At 45.5% G+C, this 25,259-nt stretch overlaps 2 protein-coding genes across 26 annotated transcripts in view; both read left to right on the top strand.

The window, feature by feature from the left end:
- Window positions 1-1,278: 1,278 nt before the first annotated feature.
- PTAFR (platelet activating factor receptor) lies at window positions 1,279-23,292 on the top strand. Of its 2 annotated transcripts, XM_046903654.1 has the most exons (4): window positions 1,279-1,453; window positions 4,295-8,499; window positions 17,425-17,516; window positions 23,196-23,292. In XM_046903654.1, exon 2 carries the CDS (start codon window positions 4,353-4,355, stop codon window positions 5,397-5,399), a length of 1,047 nt encoding a protein of 348 aa, XP_046759610.1. In that variant the 5' UTR covers window positions 1,279-1,453; window positions 4,295-4,352; the 3' UTR covers window positions 5,400-8,499; window positions 17,425-17,516; window positions 23,196-23,292. The 2 variants fall into 2 exon arrangements, with proteins under 2 accessions (XP_046759610.1, XP_024998886.1); XM_025143118.3 differs by lacking the exon at window positions 17,425-17,516.
- EYA3 (EYA transcriptional coactivator and phosphatase 3) overlaps window positions 8,409-25,259 on the top strand; it is a 44,544-nt gene continuing 27,693 nt past the window's right edge. For 6 of the 24 annotated variants that reach the window (XM_040651631.2, XM_004947698.5, XM_417715.8 and 3 more), the window contains exons 1-3: window positions 8,409-8,499; window positions 17,425-17,516; window positions 23,196-23,290. In XM_040651631.2, the coding sequence (XP_040507565.1) occupies window positions 23,258-23,290 (33 nt within the window). In that variant the 5' untranslated portion in view covers window positions 8,409-8,499; window positions 17,425-17,516; window positions 23,196-23,257. 24 annotated transcript variants of the gene reach the window in all.

Raw genomic sequence — 25,259 nt, 5'->3', positions numbered from 1 at the left:
AGCTACTCCAGCATCCAGCATCCAGGATACAGCAAGCAAAAGTACCATTAATGCTAATTAGCAGCATCACATGGGAATTAATTATAGTACAAAATAATAATAATTAGATTGCTTTATTTTTAAATGAAACTAAAGACACGTTCAAGATGGCGTTCAGTGCAGGCAGACTTTGTGTGCTTCCCCAGGACTGGAAGACCCGGACTGCTCTGTATGTTGGGCTCCTGAAACCACCGTGCATTTTAATGCTGGATTCAACGTCGTACATTCGGAAACAGCAGCGGCGCAGTCCCAGAAGAGCAGGGAGTGATTTCTGACCAGAACTCCTCCCCAGCCCCAGACCTCCTGGGCTTTCATTTCCTCTAACAACTTGGCTGCGCAGGACAGCACACTTTGTTCTGCAGTTTTGCAGCCTTTGCTAATGGTCCCCTTCCCCCGGTGACAAGACATCCTCACCGGCTGCTCTGTCCAAAGCCAAGGACCAGTTGCCAGCCAGCCTCCCTGGAGTGCTTTTAATTTGTTTTTAGTATAAGTTTCATTTAATTTAAGTTCCCAGAATCACTCTCATGGGCAGGGCACAAATGGGGCTCTGGCCACTCCGAGGAGGACTGAGATCTTTGGTTCACCTTCACAGCACTGCTGGTGCCTCCTGCACGGAGGGTAACCCCCAGCATGGGGGCTGCAGTTTGGAATGTGCAGGCCTATCTGGGGCTGTACCTGCAGCTTTGCTTGTCACTCCTGAGCACCGCACCGATTTGCATTCCTGTGACGTGTGCTCCTCAGGCTGCCCCAATTGTGGTGGTCAGAATGTGATGGCGAGTGGTCCAGGAGAAGATCTGCCATGCTGTTGTGTCCCACTGCCTGCTGAAGGTCCCTGAGATCAAAGGAGATGTGGCACGGCCATATTCCTGGGTCTGTTTGTACCGAACACAAATGTGAAGGAGATTCTGCTATAGAATGAGTCTACCTGTGAGTTTCCGGGCACTTCCTTTCCTTCGAGTTATTGGGTCAAAACTCTTCTGGCTTCTGCCATTCATCTATTTAGAAGAAGGATGTTCAAAAGCTATCTGATCCCAGGCACAAAGAGTGGATTCCTATTCTGCTTTTAAAGGAAAAGTCCAACTCTGCCTTCTTTCGGGATTATCAGAAGATGTTTTGAGGAAACAGCTCTAAGGACTTTCCAGATCTTTGTTGCGGTTGATTGCCTTTCCTCTATCAGGCTATTTTATTTCTCATTTCCTTCGAGCTGATGTCACACGTTTCCTCTTCTCTAGTGACTCTGCAGTCATGCTGCAGTTGCTCTCATTCTGGTGTCCTCTCCTTGAGAGCTGCCCTCGTGGAGACCTTTCAGACCGTGGTCAGAGAATATAACACCCAGAAGAGGACCGAGCACCGTCAATAAGACACCGATCTCTACTAAAGCTGACGATGGACGTATTGCACTGAATCCCTTTTGGTAAGCACAAAAGAGATTTTATTGATGCTATTCCTGCTGAAAGATGTTTTTCTGATGTCGTAGCCATCAGCCAGTGAATCCTTACTGGGAGAGTATGGCCCATAGGAGAGACTGGGACCAGAGTCTGTGTTTGTCCCAGCCACTCTACTGTGCAGCTGGTGACTTCCACCTCTAGTTCTGCACACGGTGGAGCTGATGACAGAAAGCTCTGGAGATTATCAGCTGGTGCACAAGTGTACTGGGCAGTGGCTTTGGGCTACAGCTACCGGGGATGGGGTAACGCGGTGCAGCCTGGTGCAACTGGGAATGGGACCCATAGCTGCCATTGGCATAGCTGAACTTGGCCACCACTTTTCCCTCCTGCTGGCACAGAGGATGTTTGTGTTTTATACAAAGGGGAACTGCCTCAAGAGACTGAGTGAGATGGCCCATATGGTTGCTGTGGCTGAAGAGTAAAATTAGCTTTGAATAAGTTTGGAGGGGAGTGGTGCCATGCTCTCTTCTAGTTACACAATGTAGAACATCTGGCTTGGCCAACAAAAAGGGAAAAACTGTCCTGAGATTCCCCAAAGGACCTCATCAGCACTGGCACTGCACAGCCAACCCAAGGCAGATGAGTTTGACCAAGCCCTGCCAGAGCTGTAGAAGGCACTGTCCTCTCCCACCACCTGTCCTGCACCTTTGCCAGGGCACAGTTAACAACTTAGAGCGCATCATTGTGTTCATCTTTCCAGTCAGAATGTAGCCCCTTAGCCCAAGCCTGTCTTCTCCATGTGTAGGGCTTTGCAGGTGGGGGATGCACAGCTTTAACTTCCTTAGCACCTCTCTGCTCAATCCAGCAGCTGGGGACAGGTGTAGAAAAAGACAGCAGGGAAGTTCACAAAGCATGCAGCAGCAGACATGCAGGGATGGAGGGATTTCGCTGCAGCAGAGCCCAAATTGACTTTGTGAGTAATATAAAAGACCTCAGCCCCAAACAGCAGAACTATTTGCTGAAGGTGGCAACCAGTCAGAGTAGTCAGTTTAGGATACAGATTTGAACCAACCATGAGATCTCTAATGATCTTAGGTAATTAGGACTTCATTTTACTTCTTATTCCGCCATTAGAAGAGTGCATCAAGCACAGAGGTCCCCACAAGTCTCTCTTCACCCCTTCCCTGAAGCGTCTGTGCCTGCTGCCCCCTGAGCCAGGGATGAAAACCCTTCCAATTGTCTCATGTCTCTACCTGGGGTGGGTTCTCATTGAGTGGGAGAGCACTTTTCATCTATAAATGAGGGTGCAGAAATGGAGCCATGAGATGACAGTAGGACTTGCCTTGAGCCCTGCATAAATCAGAACAGGGAGCAGAGCAGCCAGCAGCAATGGAAAGGCCCCATGGCAGGTCATGGGCATCCAGAGTTGTCTTGTCTGTAAGGTACCCGTGAGGAGTAAGGAGGGACAGGCTGGGGAAGGTGAGTGCTGCCTTCCTCTCCTCCCAGCTGGGAAGAACAAAGAAGTACAAAGGTGTTTGCAGAGTTTTCTGATGAAAGGGGCAGTTTTCTTGAGGTAGAGCTGACTTCCCTATTTCGAGAGGAAAATTGCAGCGCTGCAAATGAGGAACCAACAGCATGTGGGCACAAAAGTGTCTCAGAAAGGGTTTCATGCCCCTGCTGCTAGGGAAGATGCAGTTTTGAGGCAGAATGGTGCTTGCCCAGGAGGAAGCTTGCTGTGAAATGCTTGATGTCCATAGGGCTGGCAGAGCACAGCAAGCACATTGCAACGCACAGCACTCGGCTTTGCCCTCATAATTTGCACAAGAAGCTTAGGCATCATGACTTGTGGCAAGGTTTACATGGTAAACAACCACGTTCTGCATTTTACAAACCCTGTGTTGGCTTGGATTAGTTGCAAGCCCTGTGTGATGCGAATGAGCAGCCTCACACTCTTTTTGGTGGCTCCCTGCAACAAAGCAGCGACTCTGCAATAGTCAGTCATCTTCCTCCAACTTCCTAAGGAAGCAAAAACCAGCAGATCTGCAGGACTGGGAGAGGTGAGTGCCTGTCCAGTGTCTCACAGGTGCTAGAGAGAAGAGCAGGTCATCCTCTGCATGGTGAAATAAGCAGGTTGGAGTATGAAAGAGATCGGTCTGAATCCCACCCAGACCTGAGACAAGAACACAAATCGTACTGATGATGCAGAAATTTGATGTCAAAGCTGTAGGTAAGGTCTGAAGAACTACTAACTGAGGTGGGGACTGGTAATATTAAAGTCCTGAAGGTGTCTCTTTGCTGACTGTGTTTGTCAGTTACTTTCACAGGAAAGCACAGAACTGCTGCTGCTCCAATTGCATTTGATGCAGATGGTAGAGGAATGGTGCAATGGTAGGGGAAAAAAAAAAGAAGAAAGAAAAAAAAAAAGAGCCAAATTGATTTGAGAAAAGCCTGAATTCAGAATGAGGGCACAACAGAAAACAGGCAGGCTTTAAAGAAAGAGAACTGTAGCTAAGAGTCAAGAAAACCCTGTATGCCAATAGTAAAAGATGAAGAAGCTCAGTCTGTGTAGCTGGGAGGAGAGTAGGAGATGGTTTTATCTGTTATATGAACCTTCACGCAGAAGTCTTTTGAGATTAGTGATCTGAGATCTATACTGTAGCAAAAAACACTGGATGAAGACCCAGAGGATAGTATGGTGTGGAAATGGGATAGATGACAGGACCCAAGGGGACAGAGCAGGTGTCTGAACCTCAAACCAGGGCACGGGGCAAAACTCCTGTGGTTCCAGACAGCTGAAATTGAAAGCTGGGCTTTGGCTTAGCAATGGCACAGTACCAATCAGCTCATTTTATGCTTCTTATTTTCAGGTAAGAAGAAAAGCTACAGCGGGCAATTGTGGTTCACACGTGTCCACTCAACAGCACGATGTCTGGAGAGGGCAAAGGTGATGCTGCAGGCAGTGTGTGCCCAATAGACTCTGAGTTTCGCTACAGCCTCTTCACCGTTTTCTATAGCATCATTTTCATTCTGGGCTTTGTTGCCAACTGCTACGTGCTCTGGATTTTCAGCCGTATTTACCCCACCAAGAAACTCAATGAAATCAAGATATTTATGCTGAACCTGACAGTAGCTGACCTGCTCTTCCTGGTTACGATGCCACTGTGGATTGTTTACTATCACAACCACGGGAACTGGATCATGCCCAAGTTCCTCTGTAGTGTGGCTGGCAGTTTATTTTTCGTGAACACCTATGCTTCTGTCGCCTTCCTGATGGTCATTACATACAACCGTTACCAAGCTGTGACAAATCCCATTAGAGCAGCTCAGTTTACCACACAGAGAAGGGGTATCTTTCTATCAGCAGCCATCTGGATCATAACAGTGGGCAGTGCTTTGTATTATATTTTTGATGATAATACGAATGTGGAGAAAATTGACTCAATTAATTATACACGTTGCTTTGAGCGCTATGACTCTACTGGCAACGTTACACCTGTTCTTGCCATTCACATCATCATCTGCACCCTCTTCTACGTCATTTTCCTATTTATCCTGACCTGGAACATCATCATTATCAGAACCCTGTTCTCCAAATCAGGGCAGCAGCGGAAGAGCGCTCATGTCAAGCAAAGGGCGCTCTGGATGGTTTGCACTGTGCTGGTTGTGTTCATCATAAGCTTTGTGCCTCATCACATTGTGGACCTGCCCTGGACACTGACTGTTCTGGAGCAATGGAAGAAGGAAAACTGTCACTTGCGCCAGCAGCTCAATGATGCTCACCAGGTGACTTTGTGCCTCTTGAGTATGAACTGCGTGTTGGACCCAGTCATCTACTGCTTCCTCACCAAGAAGTTCCAGAAGCACGTATCACAAAATCTGAAAAGCATGAAAGGGAGTCGCAAGTGCTCCAGGCAAACCACAGATACGGTGATTGAGGGCACCATTCACCAAGAGGATGCCATTGGGTTCTAGGTCAGTCAGTTTCGATTGCAGAGACTGAGTTGCATGAATGAGTCACTCATCTTTTCACAAACGAAGGCTCAGAGGGACATGTCAGGACCCGGATATTACTTTTCGTTTTTTCCTGTTAGAAGAATGAATGCTCATTTGTGACAGGACAAGGCAATGTGCACAAACTGGAACACAGGAGGTTCCCCCTGAACATCAGGAAGAACTTTTTAATGTGAGGCTGATGGAACACTGGCACAGATTGCCCAGAGAATCTCCTCCTTGGAGATCTTCATAAGCCACCTGGATGTGCTGGGCAAGAGGCTCTGGATGTCCCTGCTGAAGCAGGGGTTGGATCAGATGGACTCAGAAGTCCCTTCCAACCTCTGTCATTCTGTGGTTTCTTCTATCACTCTCAACTAGCAGAACTGAAACTTGTAAAAATCTGTGAGAAAAGCACCTTCTGTCTATGTTGTGGGCACTGACAGCAGCTTGGGCAATCTGCTTCTACCTGAAAGAAATGCAGTGAGTGTCTGCAATGAGCAAAGTACACTGGGATTACCCATTATGTCAGCCCTGATAGCTCCATGACTTTGCCTGCTCAGCTTCCAGGAAAAGTCCAGTATCAGAACTGTAAGACTTGTAAACAACCTGGTGGAATGTGCTGAGCTGCTAACATAATCAAATAGCATTTCTGAGCAGCTGTTATGAACTTTGTTCACAGCTTTTCTATCAGACAAGTAGCTGGACAAAGGCAACACAAGGAAGAGAAATTGGCAGTGCCTAAGCCCCCATCCCAAATCAGCTCCCCAAAGGGGGCTGCTGTCTGCCCTGGTTTCTTGCATGATTGCAGAACTGGAAAGTAAGTTGCCTCTTGCATTCAGACTGATAGTTTTTGGCTGGCTGGTAATTTTGTGTCTGTGGAGATCCCACCTCATTTTGGATGCTCTGGGTAACAGAAGACTGCTGTCAGCAAGGGCATTTTTAGGAGGAGACAACAAAACTTCAAATGCTTCCCTATCTTTGTTCTTATTTATTTAAATGAGGATTGTAAAAAGCAACTGTGCATTGTCCTTCCTCTAGCCTTTTTATTTCTGCTATGAAGAAAAGAAGCTGACTGGTTCTTGATAATCTACCACAAATGAAGTATTAGGTTGGATCATGGCACTGTCTGAGTAAACCAGTGATGCATAGTGATGCAGTGCACTTTGCAGAGATGTAATATATACAATTGCGAAAGACTTGAGACTCCTCACTCAGGGCTGGCAGCAGCCAGTAGGGCCCTAGGGCAGTTTTCCAGGGGTGCCTATTTCTGTTACAAGTCATGGGACAATTGAGGCTTCTTTTTCTGACTGTAATTACTCAATCCAGTACAGGAAACTGGGCAGGGCGAGGAGGGAAGCTACTTGTTTTTAACAATCATTTTTTGGTTCCTCAAACTACATGGGAGAGTGTGGCTGTTAATATAAGAAAAGTCCATCTGATATGGCAATACTCGTGATTCATATGCGTTGTCAGCAGCCTTTGTATGCCCACCAGTTATGAGGAGAAGGTGAAAGATGAGCTGAAGTCTTTCCAAAGATAGGACCTACATTACTATCAGACCTGTCTGTTTCAGTGGAGATGGGTGTCCTTCAGCTGTATCCCCTGCAGCTCCTCAAGCAGCTTTTGTGCTTATATGTGTAAATGAGCAAAAGAACTAAAATGTTTTGTTTTCTTAATGCCATCTCTGGTGGTGAGCTGTGCACTCCAGATCCTGTCCCAGGCAGAGAGCAGAACGTGATCATAAGCCAAGTGTGTTCCCTCCTGGTTCTGTACTCTACTCCAGTATGGTCACTCACAAAGAATACCTGCTGGCATCTCTTTGCAGACTTTTTCCTGGCCACGTCCCTCAGCCACGCTCAAAGCTTTGATCCATATCTGCAGTCACTCAGTGCACAGCAAGGATCACAATACTTCATCTAAAAGCCTAAATCCTGGCAGCTGGAGGAATGTGCTTCTGTATTTTTGCCCTCCCGAGCTGGCGCATTCAGGCTGAGATGCTCTTCCAGCTGGCAAAGCTTTTCTCTTCATCACCCATGTGACAGTAGATCTCACTTGCTTCACAGCCACCAAAGCACTCAACAGCTCGAGTTTGGCAACTCTTGGAGGAAATGGAAAGGGATTATTTTGTATAGAAATGTGTATGTGTGGTCTTCTTCTATAGATTACTGGGAAACTTGCAGCAGAGTGTACCATTTGGACTACTTACTGTTTGTAAATATAGAAAACAAATACTCCACAGCAACCAACTGTACGGCAAGCGTGAGTTCAAGAGAACAAATGTAAACTTGCTTCTAAGGGGAAGGGTAAGCGGTGAAAGAACTCTGAGGACACTTCACAAGATTATGTTGCAATAATTAAGTCAGCAAAAAGGCATTTTAAAAGAACTTTGACCCTCTACTTCTGTTCCTGGAATTACGCGTTTTACAGCAGTGCTGCAGGACGTGGTTTTGATTCGCAGTGAAAGGAATCCTCAAACGTTCTTCTAAATAAAGCGCTGCCTTTAAGATCTCCTCTCTTCTCCTCTTTCTGTATGTACACTTAAATGCTCTGATACCACACAAAGTCGATTTGATGGCTATTCGTGTTCCTTTTGTTTTTGTTTTCTGTCCATCACCGCATGAATCCTCAGGAAAGATGACACTAAGGGCTCAGCAAGTTTTTACCTGTTAAAACAAACACAATTTCTGAAGCATGTTTGAGGTGCCAAGAAGCCAACCTGACAAAACCCCCCACTGGTGACCTACACACACGGGACATTTTCCACACGCACCCCATCTTGCGGCTTTAACACTCAGGCCGAACAATGACAAGTTATTTCATATAACTGCTATCGCAACGCCTGTACCAAGAGAAAACAGAGAAAGAAGCGCGGCACAGCGCTAAAGACTCCACCGCAGCCCCTCCTCCCCTCAGCCGCCCCTGGCGCGCACGGTACCGGCCCTCGGGGTGACGGTGACGTCACTTCCGGTACCTCCGCGTTCTGCTTCCGGGTCGTGCTGCGGCTGCGGAGCCGTGGGGCCGCCGCTGCCATGTCGGATGCGGGACGCGTTCCCGGGCGCGGCTGTGGGGCCGCTTCTCGGTAAGAGATCGTCGAGTGTGCCCGGCTGCGCTCCGCGGAACCTCTGCTGTTCATCCCCACCGCCGTCTCGGCCGTTCAGGCCCAACGGGCCGCGGCTCGGGGGAACGGGAGGAGCGCGTGGCTCCGTTGCCGCCTTTCCCGCGGGCCTGAGGAGATGCCGAGGGCCGCTCGGGCGATGGCGTCGGGTTAGACCCCAGCAGTCGGCCGCGGAGCACCGCTGGCCCAGCCCGGAGCGATGCTCCTGGGAGTCCCGGTGCCTCTTGACGGCGCTGGGGAGCATCCGAGAGCTGCAGGAAGACGCTGTCCGGCTCCCTGAGCTCAGGAATGAGGAACGGTTGTGTGAGGTAACCGGGGAGCACGGCCTGCGGTGTGCCTGGGCCTCGTGGATCGTTTGCACGGCCATCAGCGGTGTGGAGCTCCAGCTCGATGCAGCCTTGCTCAGCGTGTGGTGGCTTTGCAGGGAGGCAGTTAAGAGAATAGAACAGTTCCTTTGGACAAGACCATATTGATAACGGAATCACAGAAGAGTTGGGTTAGAAGGGACCTCAAAACTCCCCAGCCCTAACCCCTGCCATGGGCTAGGTGCTCTCACCAGGTCAGGCTGCCCAGGGCCCATCCATGGCCTGGGACACCTCCAGGAATGGGGCACCCGCAGCTCTGGGCAGCAGTGTCAGTGCCTCACCGCCCTCTGAGTAAAGAATTTCTCCTCGCATCTAACCTAAATCTCCCCTCTTTTAATTTAAAACCGTTCCCTCTTGTCCTCTCACTGTCATGTCATATAAAAAGTCAGTCTCCATCTTGCTTATAAATACTTTTAAGTACTGGAAGGCAGCAGTGAGGTCATCCCAGGGATCATCTCATCCAACCGCCCAACCACTTCAGGGCTAACCAAAAGTTAAAGCATGCTATTGAGGGCATTATCCAAATGCCTCTTGAACACTGGCAGGCATGAGACATCAACCACCTTGCTAAGAAGCCTGTCCCAGTGTTGACCAGCCTTGTAGAGAAGAAATTTCTCCTAAGGTCCAGTCTGAACCTCCCCTGGTGCAGTGTTGTGTTCTTCCCTCATGTCCTGCCACTGGTTATAGAGAGAAGAGACCAACATCTTCCTCTGTACCTCCTCTCCCCAGGAAGCTGCAGAGAGCAATGAGGCGTCTCTTGGCCTCCTCTCCTCCAGACTGGACAACCCAAGTGTTCTCAGCCTCTCATAGGTCATGTCTTTAGCACTGTTACCAGCTTTGTTGGCATTGTCTGGGTACATTCTTATTATCTGTAAGCATACCTGCACGATTTTGTCTGGATGGGTTTGGTATGGGCTTGCACCAGAGCTTGTGCAGACATATCCAAGAGGATGTGTTTGGGCTTGGCAGTGCTGTGATCAACTGGGCTTCACAGCTGTGTTGGACCCAGCTCAGCTCTTCTTGATATTCCTGGTTTGTAGAATCATAGAATAGTTTGAGTTGGGTGGGCTCTTTAAAGGTCATAACCTGGTTCAACTGCCCTATGGTGCACAGGGATGTTCACAAGTCGATCAAGTTGCTCAGAGCCCCATCCAACCTGACCTTGAACATCTCTGGGGATGGGGCATCCACCACCTCTCTGAGCAACCTGTTCCAACACTTGCTGTACGGAATTGCTGAAGCTTTATGTGGAGCCAGCTCTGTGGTAGAGTGCCTTATTTGGTTTCTGCACTGCATGGTGAAGCTAAACTGTTTCCATACTGAAGCTAGTCCTTGATATGGAGTATCTATAGCAAGTCAGATGGATAGATGGATCATCATACCAGGCCTCTTTCTGTATGAAGCTAGCTCTACTTCCGTTCCTGTGATGCACTTAGTCTGTAGCCTGGTAACTTCCAGCTTGCAATTAAAACTCAATCGTATTTGCTATTAGGATAGGACTTGTACAGTTGTCATCTGCCTTGGTTATTTGGTTCCATGACTTTTTGCAGATTACCCTAAATTCATGGTACTAAATGAGATAGGCTTTTGTTTAGAATCACAGCAATTTGCATGCCTCAAGTCACTGTTTTCATAATGAACTGTTTAAAAAATGTATAAAGATTATTTAGTTTTCTCAGTTTGCAAAGCTATGGACCTACATACCTAACTGTACCTATTAACCTCTGTGGTTTTTTTAAATAATCTCCCTGGGTGTTACTTTGTACTCATGCAGTTCTGCAGTCCAGTTTTAACCACACAACCAGCATTACGCAGCTGCATTCTCACTTGTAACCTCTAAAAGGCAGCTGAGGTGAAGGTCTAGCAGTGCACAAGCCCTTAGAAGTAGTGCACGGTGTCCTTCTGTGGCTTTTGCCAATATCTCAGCTCTTCCATGCAATGTCAGCTGCAGCTGTGGCACCTTGGTAACTGTGTGGGTTGGTTTATGGGGTGGATTGGATTGCAGAACTGTCACTTCCCTATCACAGATGTGTGCAACTTTGTAAAAATTCCCAAATAATTACTAACTTCTGAAGGATTTATAGCTTCTCAAAATTTTGCCTGGTAAAAGTTGAGATGTTTGGGTGGGTTTTGAGTTGATAATGTCGTGCTTTATTTAAAGGGTTTCCGTGTTTTGTGTTAATGAGTTGGAATATCTCTCCAGCAAATTAAATGTACTGTGTCCTAGCTTTCATGTACTGAAGGATAGCTATATATGGGTACACATACTGTTGTGGTTTGTTAAGTGAATGAAGAACCCGAAAGTAGTGGGTTTTTGTGTGAGTCACATTATGCATCAAGATTCAAGATTTACAGCAGTTGTCATCTGAGGATGGACATGAGTAACACAGTGCCAGTATTCTTATTTGTCAGAAATAGGAATATTTTAAATTTCTGCCCTGCAGATGCACGAGGACCTGTCAGGATGGAGCTGCAGGGGAAATTTCTGAGTGCCTAAAGGGAACTGTGAGGATTTGATATTTTCTGTATGATTTCACAGCCAGCAGTGCTTACAAGCAGCCCACTTCCAGGCACTGCTGTCTCTAGCAGCAGCTTGTTTTCTTTGGTCACCTGAACCATGACCAGCAACACACACTGGTTAGTTGTCAGTTGAAGGAGGCATTTTCCAGCTTTTCCTTGCTTTGTCTTAATTTATTCCTTTTTTTTTCTTTCATCCTAATTTGTCCGGTGGTTTTTAATTTGTTAAAGGGCAGCAAAGCAAAGCTGCTCCTCAGCAGTGTCCTCTCTGGTGGCCCCTTTCTAGCAGTGGTCAAGGCGTAGTTCAGGTGGGCGTTGTGGCTGAAGGTTCCCTGGTACCTGAGGGAGTAACTTCCAGTTTATTCTTCCATCTTACAGCTGCATTTGGAGCTTCAGTTCAGGTGGTGCTGCAGGGGGTCACATTCCTTCCTAACGTGTTAGCCAGAGCTGGTGTGGAGAATGGTGCTATGGGAAGAAAACATAGCATGTCTTTGCTGGCTCTTCAGTGCATGGAATCGTTCTGGGGTCTTTTTTTTATCTCATAGATAAACTTTGGAATTAAGAATGTGGGTCATCCAATTTCAGAGGCAATTAAACGGTAGTTCAGTTCTGCAGAAGATGATCTGTCCTGAAGTTTAGGCCTATTTAGAAAGCTGTTCTCCCATCCCATGAACTGCCTCTGAGTGTTGAGATTTGCTTTGTTTCTGTTTGAATGCTGATAGTCCTGTTTGTCCGAGAGTCAGCTGGAGCATAACATGAAGTGCATGGCAGTTTTAAGCCTTTGGTGATGGTTTCCTTTTCTGTAATTATTGTACTGTCATGTAAATCCATTCTGAAGATTTTACAAAATAGTCTTTTTGCTAATTTCTTTTCTATGATGAGTTTGGTTGCCCTTCTGTATTTGGGAAAGCATAAGAAATTCTTCCTTAATGATAACTGATTTGCGTTGAACAAAGAATACTGCATATTCAGTACCAGTATCATTTGGAATTGTGGGTGATTAATTACTCTTCAGAGCAGAGGAAAATGAGTGTCAGCTCTTTTCAGAACTGTGTGGCAGTATTCTGAAATAGGTTTAACCATAGGCTTACTAAAAAGTTTCCCCATGCTTCTTTCCTGGTAAAGACGTAATTGTTCTCATATATGAGGTGGGGAAAATACTGTCACGGAAAACAGTTCAGTTGAATTCAGGGTTTTAAAAGTTTGCACAGAAGTCTGGTCTCATTTGCAATAATGTTCAATACCACTATAAGAGTTCTTGAAATTTCAGACACCATTGCCTTGGTTTTTCTGTGTGTTAAACCTTTGTTTCCCGTCCATCCAAAAGTTTTGGGGCTCAGGGAGAGGAGTTCACCTTTGTAGATGATAAAGGGGCTCAGAGGTGATAGGAAATACTTCTTTTCTTTGCTATCTTCCCAGTACTCTGGAGAGCTGTGCAGACACAAACGTTTTCTTCTTCTTTTTCCACTGAACCCATTCTTTCTCTCTGCCATGCCAGTCCTGCTGCTAGGTTGGCGTTTTGAGATATGTAGAAAAAAGATATTTTTTAAGCCAGGAAATGGAGAGTCCTCACACTTTTTTGCCCTGAAGGAAGCCAGGAAGTCCAGATAAGTCAGTGATACCACTGCTCTTGGCATTTTAAAATAAGATGGCAAATGCTACCGTCTTTAAATTATTAATCTATAGTGTAGCATTCCAGGACCTCAACAATTTACCTATATTCTGAAGTAAAAAGCAGCAGCAAGGTGTTGGCTGTGCTTCTCTGATCTCTGAACGCTACAACCTGTTTTGCAGATGCTGCTGTAAAAAACGTGGGGTTGTCTTCACTGAAAGCATTAGTTTTTAAATACTGAAGCTGTTGGAATCCAGTGCAGGTTCCTTTGCAGTAGTGAAAGCAGAAAGTGGACTATTTCAGGGAAGCATTTTTGGCAGCCTGCTGTGTCAGCTAGGCCTAAGTCAGAGAGGGTGACACTTTGGGGAATTTCTTGTTAGGAACTGCTTTTGGAGCTAAAAGACGGTAGAAAACATTGTGTTCTCAAAGGTTATCTGTTGCGTTAGGTGAGTAAGAAGCTATCTGACCTGGAGGGGGGCAACCAGCCCACGGCAGGGGTTGGGGGACTTCAAGGTCCCATCCTACCCAACCGTTCTGTGATTCTATTGCTTGCAGGAGGGGAAGAGCAGGAGCTGAGCAGGCCTGAGGGTGTTGGTGGTTCTGCCAGAACTCCAGTCCTGTTAGTCACTGCTGGGAGTGGGCATGCAGTCACAAGTGATGCTGAGCTGCAAAAATGGGTTGTGCCCAGCCCAGCTGTTAAGGAAATCTGATTGCAGCTTAACAGAGTGTAAGACTAAACAGTTTTTGATAACCTCTGCGGTAGTTTGTATAATGTGGTTCACTTTGCTGCTCGTGTGAGCTCAGTATCAAATACGTGCTGCCACTTGCTGTGACTCAGCTAGTTGTAAGTATCTTGGTAGAACAGTAACCTAGTGCTTAATTTGTCCGCATTCATTTTGTAGTCCAGATATAAGCCTACAAGAGAAACTTCAGAACACGCAGCCCTGTTTTTGTTAGAATTTATTTGTTGTCTGAATAGAGATTAATTCTCAACAATAAGATCTGAAGGAAAGCATATGCACAGTAATGAAGATATCTTTATGATCCTGTTTGTTTCCTCGTGTAATCAAGCAACGCACCAAAAGGTTAAAGGACCTGTTTTACATGATGCCTGAAGCAGTGAAGAAGGTAGCTTTCATTGCTGCAGGCCCTTACAGCTGACTCCTGTTCAACTTTTTGTCCACCAGGATCTCCAGTTCCCTTTCTGCTTACCTGTGACCTTCCAGTTGGATCCCAGCCCTGCTGCTTGGGGTTACTCCATCCCTGCTTCAGCACACTGTACTTGTCCCTGTTCAGTGCTGCAGGGTTTCTGCCAGCCCACACTTGCAGCATGTCACAGTTCTTGCAGTTTTGGCTTTTCAGGCATTTGAGCTTCAGTTTGCTGTCATCCACAAACAGGATGAAAGGAAATTCTGTCCCATCACCTTGCTCATGATCAGAATGTTCACATTGCTTCATGTAACTGCTCTTGTAGGTTGCTTTAACCACTGGTTATACTGTAGATCCTAATTGCTGTACTGTGAACTTGGCAGTCTGGAGAGTTTTTCATCCATCTGTTCATAGTTTTACCTGCCCTGTTTGCTTGCAAGGATGCTGAGTGACTTTGCATTACTAAAATCAAGTTACAGAATATTTACTGCTCTCTTCTTCCATGGAGTCAATCTGCCTCTCATCAGAAATGGCAGTAAAGTTGGTCAAGGATGCGTTTGCCTTTGGTGAACCCATTCTGTCTATTCCCAGCCACTTTCTTGCACTTCAAGTTGTGGGAATGGTCTCCATCTAGATTTGCTCTGCAGTTCTCTGGCCCATTAAGGAAACTCTGAGTGGCCTGTATTTCCCCCACTGCTTGTTTTGAAGGCCACGTTTGTTCTTTTTCAATCATCAGTGATCTCCGTGTATTGATGTGACCTTTCAAAAGTTGAGAGCACCCTTACCCCTGCAGTGAGATTGGCCACCTTCTTCTTCCATCTGTTTGGTCTTATGAACATGTACAGATGCAGGTTTTTTTATGGCATGCTCTAACCTAATCTTTCTGTACCATTGATCATGTCAGGGAGCGGCAGGGACATGCCAACCCCTAGAGGAAGGAGTGCTGAGTGTGATAGCAAGGCTCACAGCAGCAGAATCCTCACCAGCAAGGGTACCTCCCTCAGCACCCAAGGGGTGAGTGGGACAAGCTGGATGAAGGTGAGAGGTCTGCAGAGGGGTCCACAGTAGGGCAGACTTGAGATCAGGCTGAGAAATCACATCAGTCTCAGGCTCAAGTTTGGAAACAGCAGCCATGGTCAGGCCTGTGCCAGGTGGCCCTGACAGCTCTGCTCTGTGGCTGCCGGGGACATCAGGCTGTGGGTTGGTGATGGGTGCCTGTCTGGGCGCAGCCCACAGCTCAGCTGCACTGGTGCTCAGGTGGGCACCCAGGGTATGAGCCTTGGCTCGCATACACTCCCTAGGTGGGAAACAGCAACCTTCAGTGCAGCCTCCAGTAGAGCTTCCCGGGAGAGCTGGCCCCAGGGTCACCAGCTGTGCTGTCTGCTCTCCTCCTCCCAGCCCTGTCACTGAGCACAAGGACTTGGAAGACCTGAGAGCAGGCCTTGACAATAAAGCCTGAAGTAAGAAAGACACTGAATGTCTCAGCTTTACCTGTGTCCTTCACTGCTCCATCACCAGCCCTGCTCAGCAGCTAACACAGAGCTGTGGGTGCCCCATCCCTGGAGGTGCCCGAGGCCATGGATGGGCCCTGGGCAGCCCGACCGGGTGGGAGGCACCCAGCCCACAGCAGGGGTTAGGGCTGGGTGGGTCTGAGGTCACTTCCAACCCAACCATTCTGTGATTCTGTGCTTCACGGGAAACATGTCAGTGTTGGAGATAGAGGGCAAGTCAGGAATGTCCCCTCCGCAGTCCTTTGAACACAGGGATCCCACAGCCCTGTCTGCAGGCAGCATGGCACCAGGAGGATGTGGGGGTGCTGCCACTGCCAGCAGCACTGATGCCATGGGAGGGAATGGTATAATGAGTGTGCTTAATTAGAAACAGTGACAGTTGCTGAGCATCAAACACAGTCGTTTAAACTTTTTTTCCTCAGTAAAAAATCTCAAATATCCAGTACTTCATTCTTTCCTTAATGATTTTTTTTTTGAGCAGGTTACTCCAGCAACTGTTGTTGCTAAGACACAAATAGCTACAGATGTCCCCAGGACTGATTGCACGGTGATAAATGCCATGGCTGCCTCTCTTGCAAAATAACAAGAGAAATATGTAAATTTACTGCAGTGCCACCTTTTAAACATAATAATGGTGACAGCTGAGTTTCTCTGTAGCAGAACTGTAGCTTGCTTTCCTGGCAGTGTGTGGTGGTGGCTGTGTTAGTGAAATCTCTCAGTGAAAATAAAGTTCACAGCTGCATACCACCAATAATTCCTTTTTTTCCACAGCTGATACGGTACGATGCTGGGTTCCTTTTCTGGGTGATGCATGATTAAAAACTTCAGTCTCTTGTGGGTAAATGTTCAGGAAATTTCCGACCCTGTTTTAATGGGTAGAAAGTAACGTCTGGAAATGGGAGACAATGCACTCTATTGTTCGAAAGTTTGTTTTGCAAATCTCTTCAGACAAACATCATTTTTGATGCCTTTTGTTTTTTGCTCCAGAGCTGCAGCTCCAGTAGTTTGTAACCCAGTTATCAGTGACCTGAACCACAAAAACGTGTGTGAGCTGTTTTCTCCTTTGCTGTTTTAGAAAAGCAGTCTGTTCAGTGGTACGAGTTGAATTCTTATGAAGAGTGAAGTGGCTTTGTTACTTTCCCTATGTGTGTATGAGCCATTGTGCTGTGCTTTGTAAGTAAAAGGTGGTGCATAACACTTGAGTTGGGTGAGCTGTGTGTTAGATCTATCTAGAAGAAATCTTGCCCTTTTTCTAGGCTCAGTGGGAGCTGTTTTGCTCAATGATAAAGCTGTTATTTCCAGATTTTCTTTTTGTAGGAAAAAAAAAAAAAAGCCAACACAGTGTATTTCCCCATTTAAAAATTTCCCTGTTGGGTTTCGAAATCAAATTGAAGAGAGTTGTGTAAGAGCCGGGCAGGCAGGCTGTGTGTTTGTCACCGAGCAGAGCTGCAGACAGCATTAACATCAGTAATACTACAGGGATTTGAGAAAAAGAACGTGGAAGTTCCTGCCAGTGAAGTGAGCAGTGCTTAAGCTAAAGATGTGTTTGTGTTACAGCACTGAATTCCTCCATTTTTATATACCACGCTGTCCTCCCCCCCCTCACTTTTAGCTTATGCAGACTTGATCAAACCATGAACCTGAGGTCCTCCAGGGCTGTGTTTACATGCTTGTTGTGACCGTGCGTACCCTCACAGATGAGACACATAATCTGCCTTCCCTGTAACTTTTGCAGGTTTTTATTCCGAGTCTTCCCCAGTTAATAAAGACGGAGAGAGAGATTGAGCGTAGAGAGCAGCAAACAATCCAGCAGATCTCACAGCAAAGGTTTGTTCTCTGGTGTTTGTCACAATATTTGGGCAACCTGTGGTGTGGGTGTGTGTGGGTGTGTGGGTGCGGAGATGGAGGAAAAGCAAAGAACAGCCGAGCAGAAATCTTTGCCATGAGACGTGCTGAGCTGTTAGAGATAGGAGATCAGCAGGCTGCTGTGTGGCACTGCTTTCATTCATCAGCTCTGCTCCATTTTTTCAAATGGCTGCTCCCTGCTGTGACAAAAAAAAATAAAAGGATGTACTGGAGAACTGTACTTAACAGTGGATTTAACAAACCAAAGCTTGGCATATTGTAAACTGCCTTACAGGTTCTGGGGACAGTTTTATTTCTGGAGAGCAAAGACTGCTGCCTGAGGAGGTGGTTGCTGGCAGCACTACTCAGTAGAGTTGGGGCTCTCATGCTTTGGAGTTAAAAATCCCACTTTCTTTTCCCTCTTACTGCATCTGTGTTTTCCAGGCTGTCCAACACTGAATGCTCAGCCTTAGTGTGTCACCATCTGGGTGTGGTGCTCAGGGATGTGATTTAACAGTGGGTTTGTTAGAGTTAGGGTAGTATGGTTAGGTTGAGGTTGGGCTTGATGATCTTGAAGGTCTTTTCCAACCTGAGCAATTATATGAGATGTGAATTAGCTTGTGAACACCATGTGAAGTAGATCATTCATGGTACTGCTGGTAGGTCTACTTGTGAAAGCAAATGCTTTGTTTCTTAGTGGGGGAGGAAAGCCAGGTGGGCTCCTGTTCCTCCCTGTCTGTCCTTGCCTGGCACTGCAGCTGCACTCTTGTATTACACACCTTTCCTTCTCAGCCTCTTTGAATTGTTTTGAATTTGTGCTCTGACTTACCAGACAGACTGTTTTACAGGTCAAGGCATCTGTTTACTCATTCACTTGATTTGTATTGTTGTGATGGTACAATGTTATAAAGCATTTATATCTTCTTGCCTGAAGGAAGGACAAACAAAGCACAGGATTCCAAATAGTTCAGTTCCTGACTATTCCCAAAGGAGCCATCTCATTGTACCACCCAACCCAGCAGCCAGCCTGGTGCTGTCATTCCTGTGATCTTTAATCAAGAACAAAACAGGAGATTCTGCACAGGCTGTGATGAGTGCCTGTTCTTCCCACTCTTAGGGGAGCTCTTAGGAAGAGAGCTGGGCTTGCTGTCCTGGTGCAGGCAGAATGCAAGTTTTGCTATTTCGGATATCAAGTTAAAAGTGTTTTGACAGGTTGACTTATGAAATAGTGTCACAGTTGGGGATGGGGATGCTGGAATATGAAGGAGAAAATAGTGAAGAAACATTCCTGTAGAACAAGGAAGTTCTGTGCAGGGGCATGCTCCACTGGAAAAAATGAGAAGCTTAGACTCTTCCTCTGTTGCTTAATTCATAGATCCACTTCTCTTCATGGTAAGCTTCTGGCCCTTGAGTAAATGAGGAATGGAAATAACAGCGTAGGTCCCATTATTACGCGTATCCCAACAAAGCATTTTGTTTCAATTAATAGTTTTAATTTCATTAGGTCGACTTAGGTTTTTTTTTTCTAAAGGAAGTAGTGGCTATTTTGAAGTAAAACAAAACCATATTCAAGCAGCTTTTTTTTTCTTTCTAATCAGTATAATTACAGCTTGTTGGTTTTATCACATTATCCTTGACTTTAATTATTTGCAGCTCAAGAGAAGAACTGTTCCTTTGTATGAACCGAAAGCAGATGGGCTTCAAATGAACAAAATTAAAGTAAATAGCAGTCCAGCCTGATGCTCATAGCTGGTAGCTTTTGGAAATTATATCTATAATATCAGGTTTGAAAGAATTTGACCAATATAGACTTCTCATTTTGGGATTTTAAAGATAGGATTTATTGCAAGAAACTGTACCTGGGCTTCCAGTAGGGAGTTAGCTCTGTGATATTATGCAGAACAGAAAGCAGATGACTAATTTGTGTAATTCTCTAATCCATACCTAAGCGTTAATGCCTTGTTTTGATATTTATGTAATGTGTTTCAATAAATTGAGCATGCAAAATAACCTGATGTGCAAAATGCCTCTCCTGGCTATTGCACATCATTGGTGTGCTGGGGAAGTGGGGATTTAGCTGGCTTGGCTACTCAGCAAGTCCAATTTCAATTGAAAACTGTTGTTTAATTCAGATATTACAGGTAAATAATGAAAAACATTCCATATAGGAAAGAAGTGTATGTTTCCAGCTTTTTGGAGCCTAAATCTCGACTTCTTCATTTTTCAGGATGTTTCTTTCACTGTGCTAACACAGGATGGCTCATGGCACGCCTGGTTGTGTTTTGTCAAAGTCTTTTCATTCATAAGCCCAGTGCTCCATGGAAGTATTCTGACCATCAGAACCAGCAGCTGGGCATAAGCCAGCAGTGTGCACTTGCAGCCCAGAAGGCCAACTGTGCTCTGGGCTGCATTAAAAGAGGAGTGGCCAGCAGGGAGAGGGAGGTGATTGCCCCCCTCTACTCAGCTCTTGTGAGGCCCCATCTGCAGTACTGCGTCCAGACCTGGGGCCCTCAGTACAGAAAGGACGTGCAACTCTTGGAGCAGGTTCAGAGGAGGGCCACTAAGATGGTCAGAGGGCTGGAGCACCTCTAGGAGGAAGTTTGTCCCTCAGAGGGTGTTGACACACTGGAACAGGTTGCCCAAGGAGGTTGTGGATGCCCCATCCCTGGAGGCATTCAAGACCAGGCTGGGTGTGGCTCTGGGCAGCCTGGGCTGGTGGTTGGTGACCCTGCACATAGCAGGGGGTTGGAATGAGATGAGCACTGTGGTCCATTTTATGATTCTCTGAACTTCCCAGACCTCCCCCTCCCAAAAAGTATAATCAAAATGTAGACAGGAAAAGTGACCAAACCCAGCTGCTCCCAAAACTGTTGATCTCCAGTTTCTTCTTTTCTGAGGTTAGTGAGCAGTTGGGAAGCTGTGGTTTTGCATGGGAAGGGGAGGAGGACTGATGGCAGTTGGTGTTCCCTGCGTGGTGATGACGTGGTCACCTCCCGTCACAGTACGGCTGCCACAAGATGGGCTGAGAGTGGTACCGATGCTACTGCAGATCTGCTTTGGTATCTTTTCTATTGTGGTTGCTTATGGTTTAAAAATGTTTGATAATAGAAACCATGCGGTAAGCTTATCTAAAGCACAGCTGCCTTGAGTTTTATGTAAGTTAAAAATCTAATACTGAAGTTTGATATGATGGGAAACAAAACACAAAAAACCGCTACTCAAAAACAGCTGTTGGCCTTGAACTTTTAATAATCAGCTGTTTGCCAAGTCAGATAATCCACCGAGTTCAAGCTGAGCAGGTGCAAGGTGCTGGGGTTGCATTTTGAAAACCCAAGCGCTGCACCCGGCTTGGAGGCTCGGAGGAGGCTGGCAGTGCTCAGTGCTGCGGTGCTGTGCCCATAGCAGGCTGCTGGGGAGAAGGATTCAGTCCTGCTGGAGGGCACAGGGACAGAAATAGTGCAGAGCAGTGCTCCCTGCAGCCTCCTCCCAGTGCAGCTTAGCTGGCAGCAGCTGTGCCCTGCCTCCCTGCAGCGTGAGCCAAGCCTGCCTGAAGCATGGAGTGGGGGGTTCTCCTATCTCTGCCCCCCCGTGTCCCTGGGTGCTCGTGGAGGATGAGCTCAGGGCACAGCAGCTCTCTGCACCCAGGCAGGGTGGGTGATCTGGGCTGAAAGGCCACTGAGCCAGATGTGCTCCATCTGAGTGTCCCCAGTTTTGGCAATGTGGAAAATAAGTAAAAGAGTAAACAAAGCCATAATGTTACAATGGCTGTCGATGGAAAAGGACATCCTGTGCTATCACTTGCATGCTCTTGTCTGTTTCCTTCTCATGTGGCTCCCCTAAACATGGGTCTGTGTGAGGCTGGAGCTGACCCCAGTGGAAGGATCTTAGCAGAAGTGCTGTGTTTTGGTGGCTCTGTGTGTTCTTTTGTGTTTTGTTTTTTTTCCATAGCACAAGGTGAAATCCAGCCTGCTGCACATCCCATTCACTCAGAAATGCACGCAGCTTCCTCTGGTTGTTCTGCCTGCTTCTCTGTGAAAACACTGAGAGGTCTTCTGCCCCACCTGCTGTTTCTGGAGCTGTAGATTCTCTAAAACAAAGTGTGGCAGTGATTTGTCTTCCATACTGAGGAGTTCAGTTTTGGAGTTTTATAAGAAAGTATGCAATGAAACTGTAAAATCAAAGAACAAGGGGCAGGACCAGACTCATGTGATACCAAATTCAAGCATCGTTGCTGTTGGCATTTGTATTCCACACTTGTAGTTACAACCTTTGGATGCCACAGCTTCTCTTCTGTCTTGAGTTTTCTCTATTAAATTATCTCTATTAAAAAGAAATAAAATAGAATGAAATAGGTTTTTATATTTCAAATAGTTCACAGTTAAAACGGAGGGTAAAAATTGTAATGGTGCCAGTATCACTTTGTTTTGCATACTTTCTTGTATGTCATTGGAGAAGATACGGAGTTACTGAAAAGCTTTGGTGCAAATTGAGTTGTTTCCCAGTTAAGGCAGTGACAGTAGTTTTAAGTAACCCTTAATTATGGGAGGTGGCCTTGGAAAATACTCAAACCCTCAGTGCAGTCTTACCCTGGCATTTAAGACCTTTACCTTTCCTTTTGTAAGGGGAAAGAAATACATTGTGTTTCCATGGATAATGTGGATTTATTACTGCCTTCTGTGTTCCCACTGAGATACGTGGCTGTGGAGGCAGGAATAGGTTGTAACTCAGCAGAGGAAGTACAGCTGCGGTTGCTGTATTAGATTTCCTGTGAACCACTGAGGGTTTTTCTGCTTTTCCTCTAACTGCTGTAACCCACTCAGGATTTGCTGTGTGTGCCATAACACACCTAATGCTGATGTAGGGGCAGCTCTGCTGGGTGGGCTCTGGGAATAGGGGGTCCCAAAAAACCAAGTCAGAAAATATGGTCAGATGGTCAATGAATGCTGGTCTGGCAGAGCTGGGGAGGATGCATACCTTCATCTGTTGTCCAACAAGTAGCAAACAGTTAATAAAGTGGTGACAGTAACCTGCAAAATTTCCTTCTCTTGGATATAAAACCTTCTTTATAGCAACTTTTGGTGCAATATATAGGAACTCTGTGCTGAATATGCGACTGGGTTACTGTCTGTTACTTTTTGGAAGCACATGCTCATCAAACACCTCTTTTTTGAGGGGTGCAGTTGGAATAATAACTTTCTTTGTGAGTTTGACAATAAGCAGTGCTGTGTGTAAATACATTTAGGTGCACGCTTGTCCTGATTTTTTTTTTTGTGTGTTTGTTATATAAATGTTCTAAATTAAAACAGGCTAGATTGAATCACTCTGTTTACTGACCTAGTAGACCAGACTCGATCATTTAAAGTGTCTTTAAAATCGTGGTGCACGTGTCTGATTGACACGTTAGCTTCTGTGGTCAGTATGGTACAAGCAAGTGATGTAGAAATGTGCCACGTGATGAAAAATGTCTGTAAGTTGAAGCTTAAAGCTAAATCCCTTGTTTATGAAATCTTTCCGTATATGAATTTTGTCTCTTACTTGGGAGATGGCAACACGAGTTTAGAAAGCTTGTGGGTGGAATATATAACAATTACCATTCTCTGATAGCCTAAATGATAAGTCCCCCCAAAAGTACATAAAGCTATGAACACCTTTTTTTGACAGGCTTTGAAGACTGCCGAGGAGGACACGATTTGAATCATTGAAGCATTAAAATAGTAATACCCATGGAAGAGCCACAAGATTTACCCGAGCAACCAGTAAGTACATTTAAGTAATACTGAAGATGAGCATGTAAAGCTGGTCAGTGATCTCACAAATCCAGTATGCAGTTATTTTATTTAATAATGGACGGTAAGGCTGTCTGTTATTAAAACAATAATAAAAGAAATGTATGCCTAAAATCTGTAGTGTTTGTATGTAAAATTATGCCTAATAATTATCTGTTTTGCTGAGAAAACTGGACCATTTATAATTCTAGAAGAAATTAAAAATGAGTATTAGATTTTAATGACAGAATCAGCATGCTACCTGTTAACACGTAAACCATCTTTAGTTCTTGTGCTTAAGATCTTGAAAAGGCTCCATGACCTGAAGCATGCCATCATCTCTACTGCTGGAGAACATTATTTAAAACCTTAATTGAACAGGGCTCTGATGTAGGTAGGTATATCTTAAGATAGGAATTGCTGTCCAGACTTCTTAGATATTTGCAGTGCTGTCCACATTAAAAAATACTGATTTTATAACATCACATAAGTTTTGTTTGGAATGGTTATTACTACAGTATGATATGAAGTTAAATGATTTAAGTTATACTGCTTGACACAACATGTAAATTATTATGAGTGTGTGTGCACAAAACGTGAGGCTAATCAGCAGAAACATATACTTTGAAGCCCAGATGTCTGCAGGATTTAAACTGAGATTGAAAAGGGAAATATCTGTCATTACATCTTTACATAACCAAAATTGTCTTTATAAACCTTTATTATTCAGGGCATAAGAGACGGAGTACAGCTTGTTTTGGGCACATGGGGGCATTACCTGTAAGCAGACTCTTTAACTGTGTGCTGAAGGTTTTCTTGCTAATTTCATTTAGGTACCTTTTGCCACTCAGTCATTCTGAGACAGAATTGGAGACCATACTGATCACTGTATGATGTGATACCATCTTTTCAGCTTTGTAACCCAGAATTGATACTGCACATACTTGTTTTCTTTCTCAAATGACTTTTCTTTTTCTAATAATGGTCAGTGGTGACTGAATCAGGAAAGGAGCCTTAACTCCATCAGACTTGGAGTTAAATGCATTTTACTTCCTCCATTTAGTGCACATACTGCTGCCAGGGATGCTAAGCAGGCGAGACTTTTGTCCTTGCTTTTGGATGTTTCTTCCCCTTTCAGATCTCAATTTAAAGTGGAAAAGTATGCGTAAGGCTCAGTGCTAGGAAACAGATACAAACATGGGAAGTAAGAAAGCAAAGGAAAGTTTGAAGGAAAGTGACCAAGTGACCTTTTCCATGACAAAAAAGTTTTAAAAGTGCTATTATTTAGCTTTTAGAAGTGATCTCTCGTAGTAATTTCTCATTTGTTGAATGCATTGTGGATGCATGTGGTTGACTTAATTTAATCCTGAATGCCAGGAAATGACAAAAGTCTTTTTGTAAGGGCTGGTGAACTTGTGTTACATGCATTGCAGACACCCACAGAGTTGGCCTCTGTTTGGAATGAGTTCTCGTACTGGGAGTAACTGTGAATGATGGGGAAAACCCAGAGGTGGGAAGGGCTCCAGGGAGACCCAGCACTGCCAAAAGGACAAAGGAAAAACGGCTGTCAGGTGTTTGGGCTGAAAGTTTTTCTCAACTCAAATTGCCACAGGGATGGTGGTTAAACTCCACTTTCCTGACTGCTGTACAGTCCTCTCTGCACAACACTGCCACAGGCAATAATGCTACCATTGCTTTGGTCGTGTTTGCTTCAGCAGCTCATCATCTGGTTGGTTGGGGGGGTGTGCTTTTCACTCAGAAATTTGTCTAGGAATATCAGTCTGAGTGTGGAATTCTGTCACCAAGCGACTGCTGCCGTGACAGCATGAAGAAAATGGTGTTTCTGCTTTGATCCTGACTATAAAAGTACAACTGCACTTATGACCTGAGGCAGAAGCTGTGTTTTCCACCCTTTCCCCTTTCCTCCCTTTCCCCTTTCGATCTTTTTTTCTAATTAAGG

This window comes from Gallus gallus, chromosome 23 (genome assembly GCF_016699485.2).
Source record: "Gallus gallus isolate bGalGal1 chromosome 23, bGalGal1.mat.broiler.GRCg7b, whole genome shotgun sequence".
In the NCBI taxonomy this organism is placed as follows: Eukaryota; Metazoa; Chordata; class Aves; order Galliformes; family Phasianidae; genus Gallus; species Gallus gallus.
Note: the sequence above shows the minus strand (reverse complement) of the source record. Positions and strands in the feature narration are given on the sequence as shown.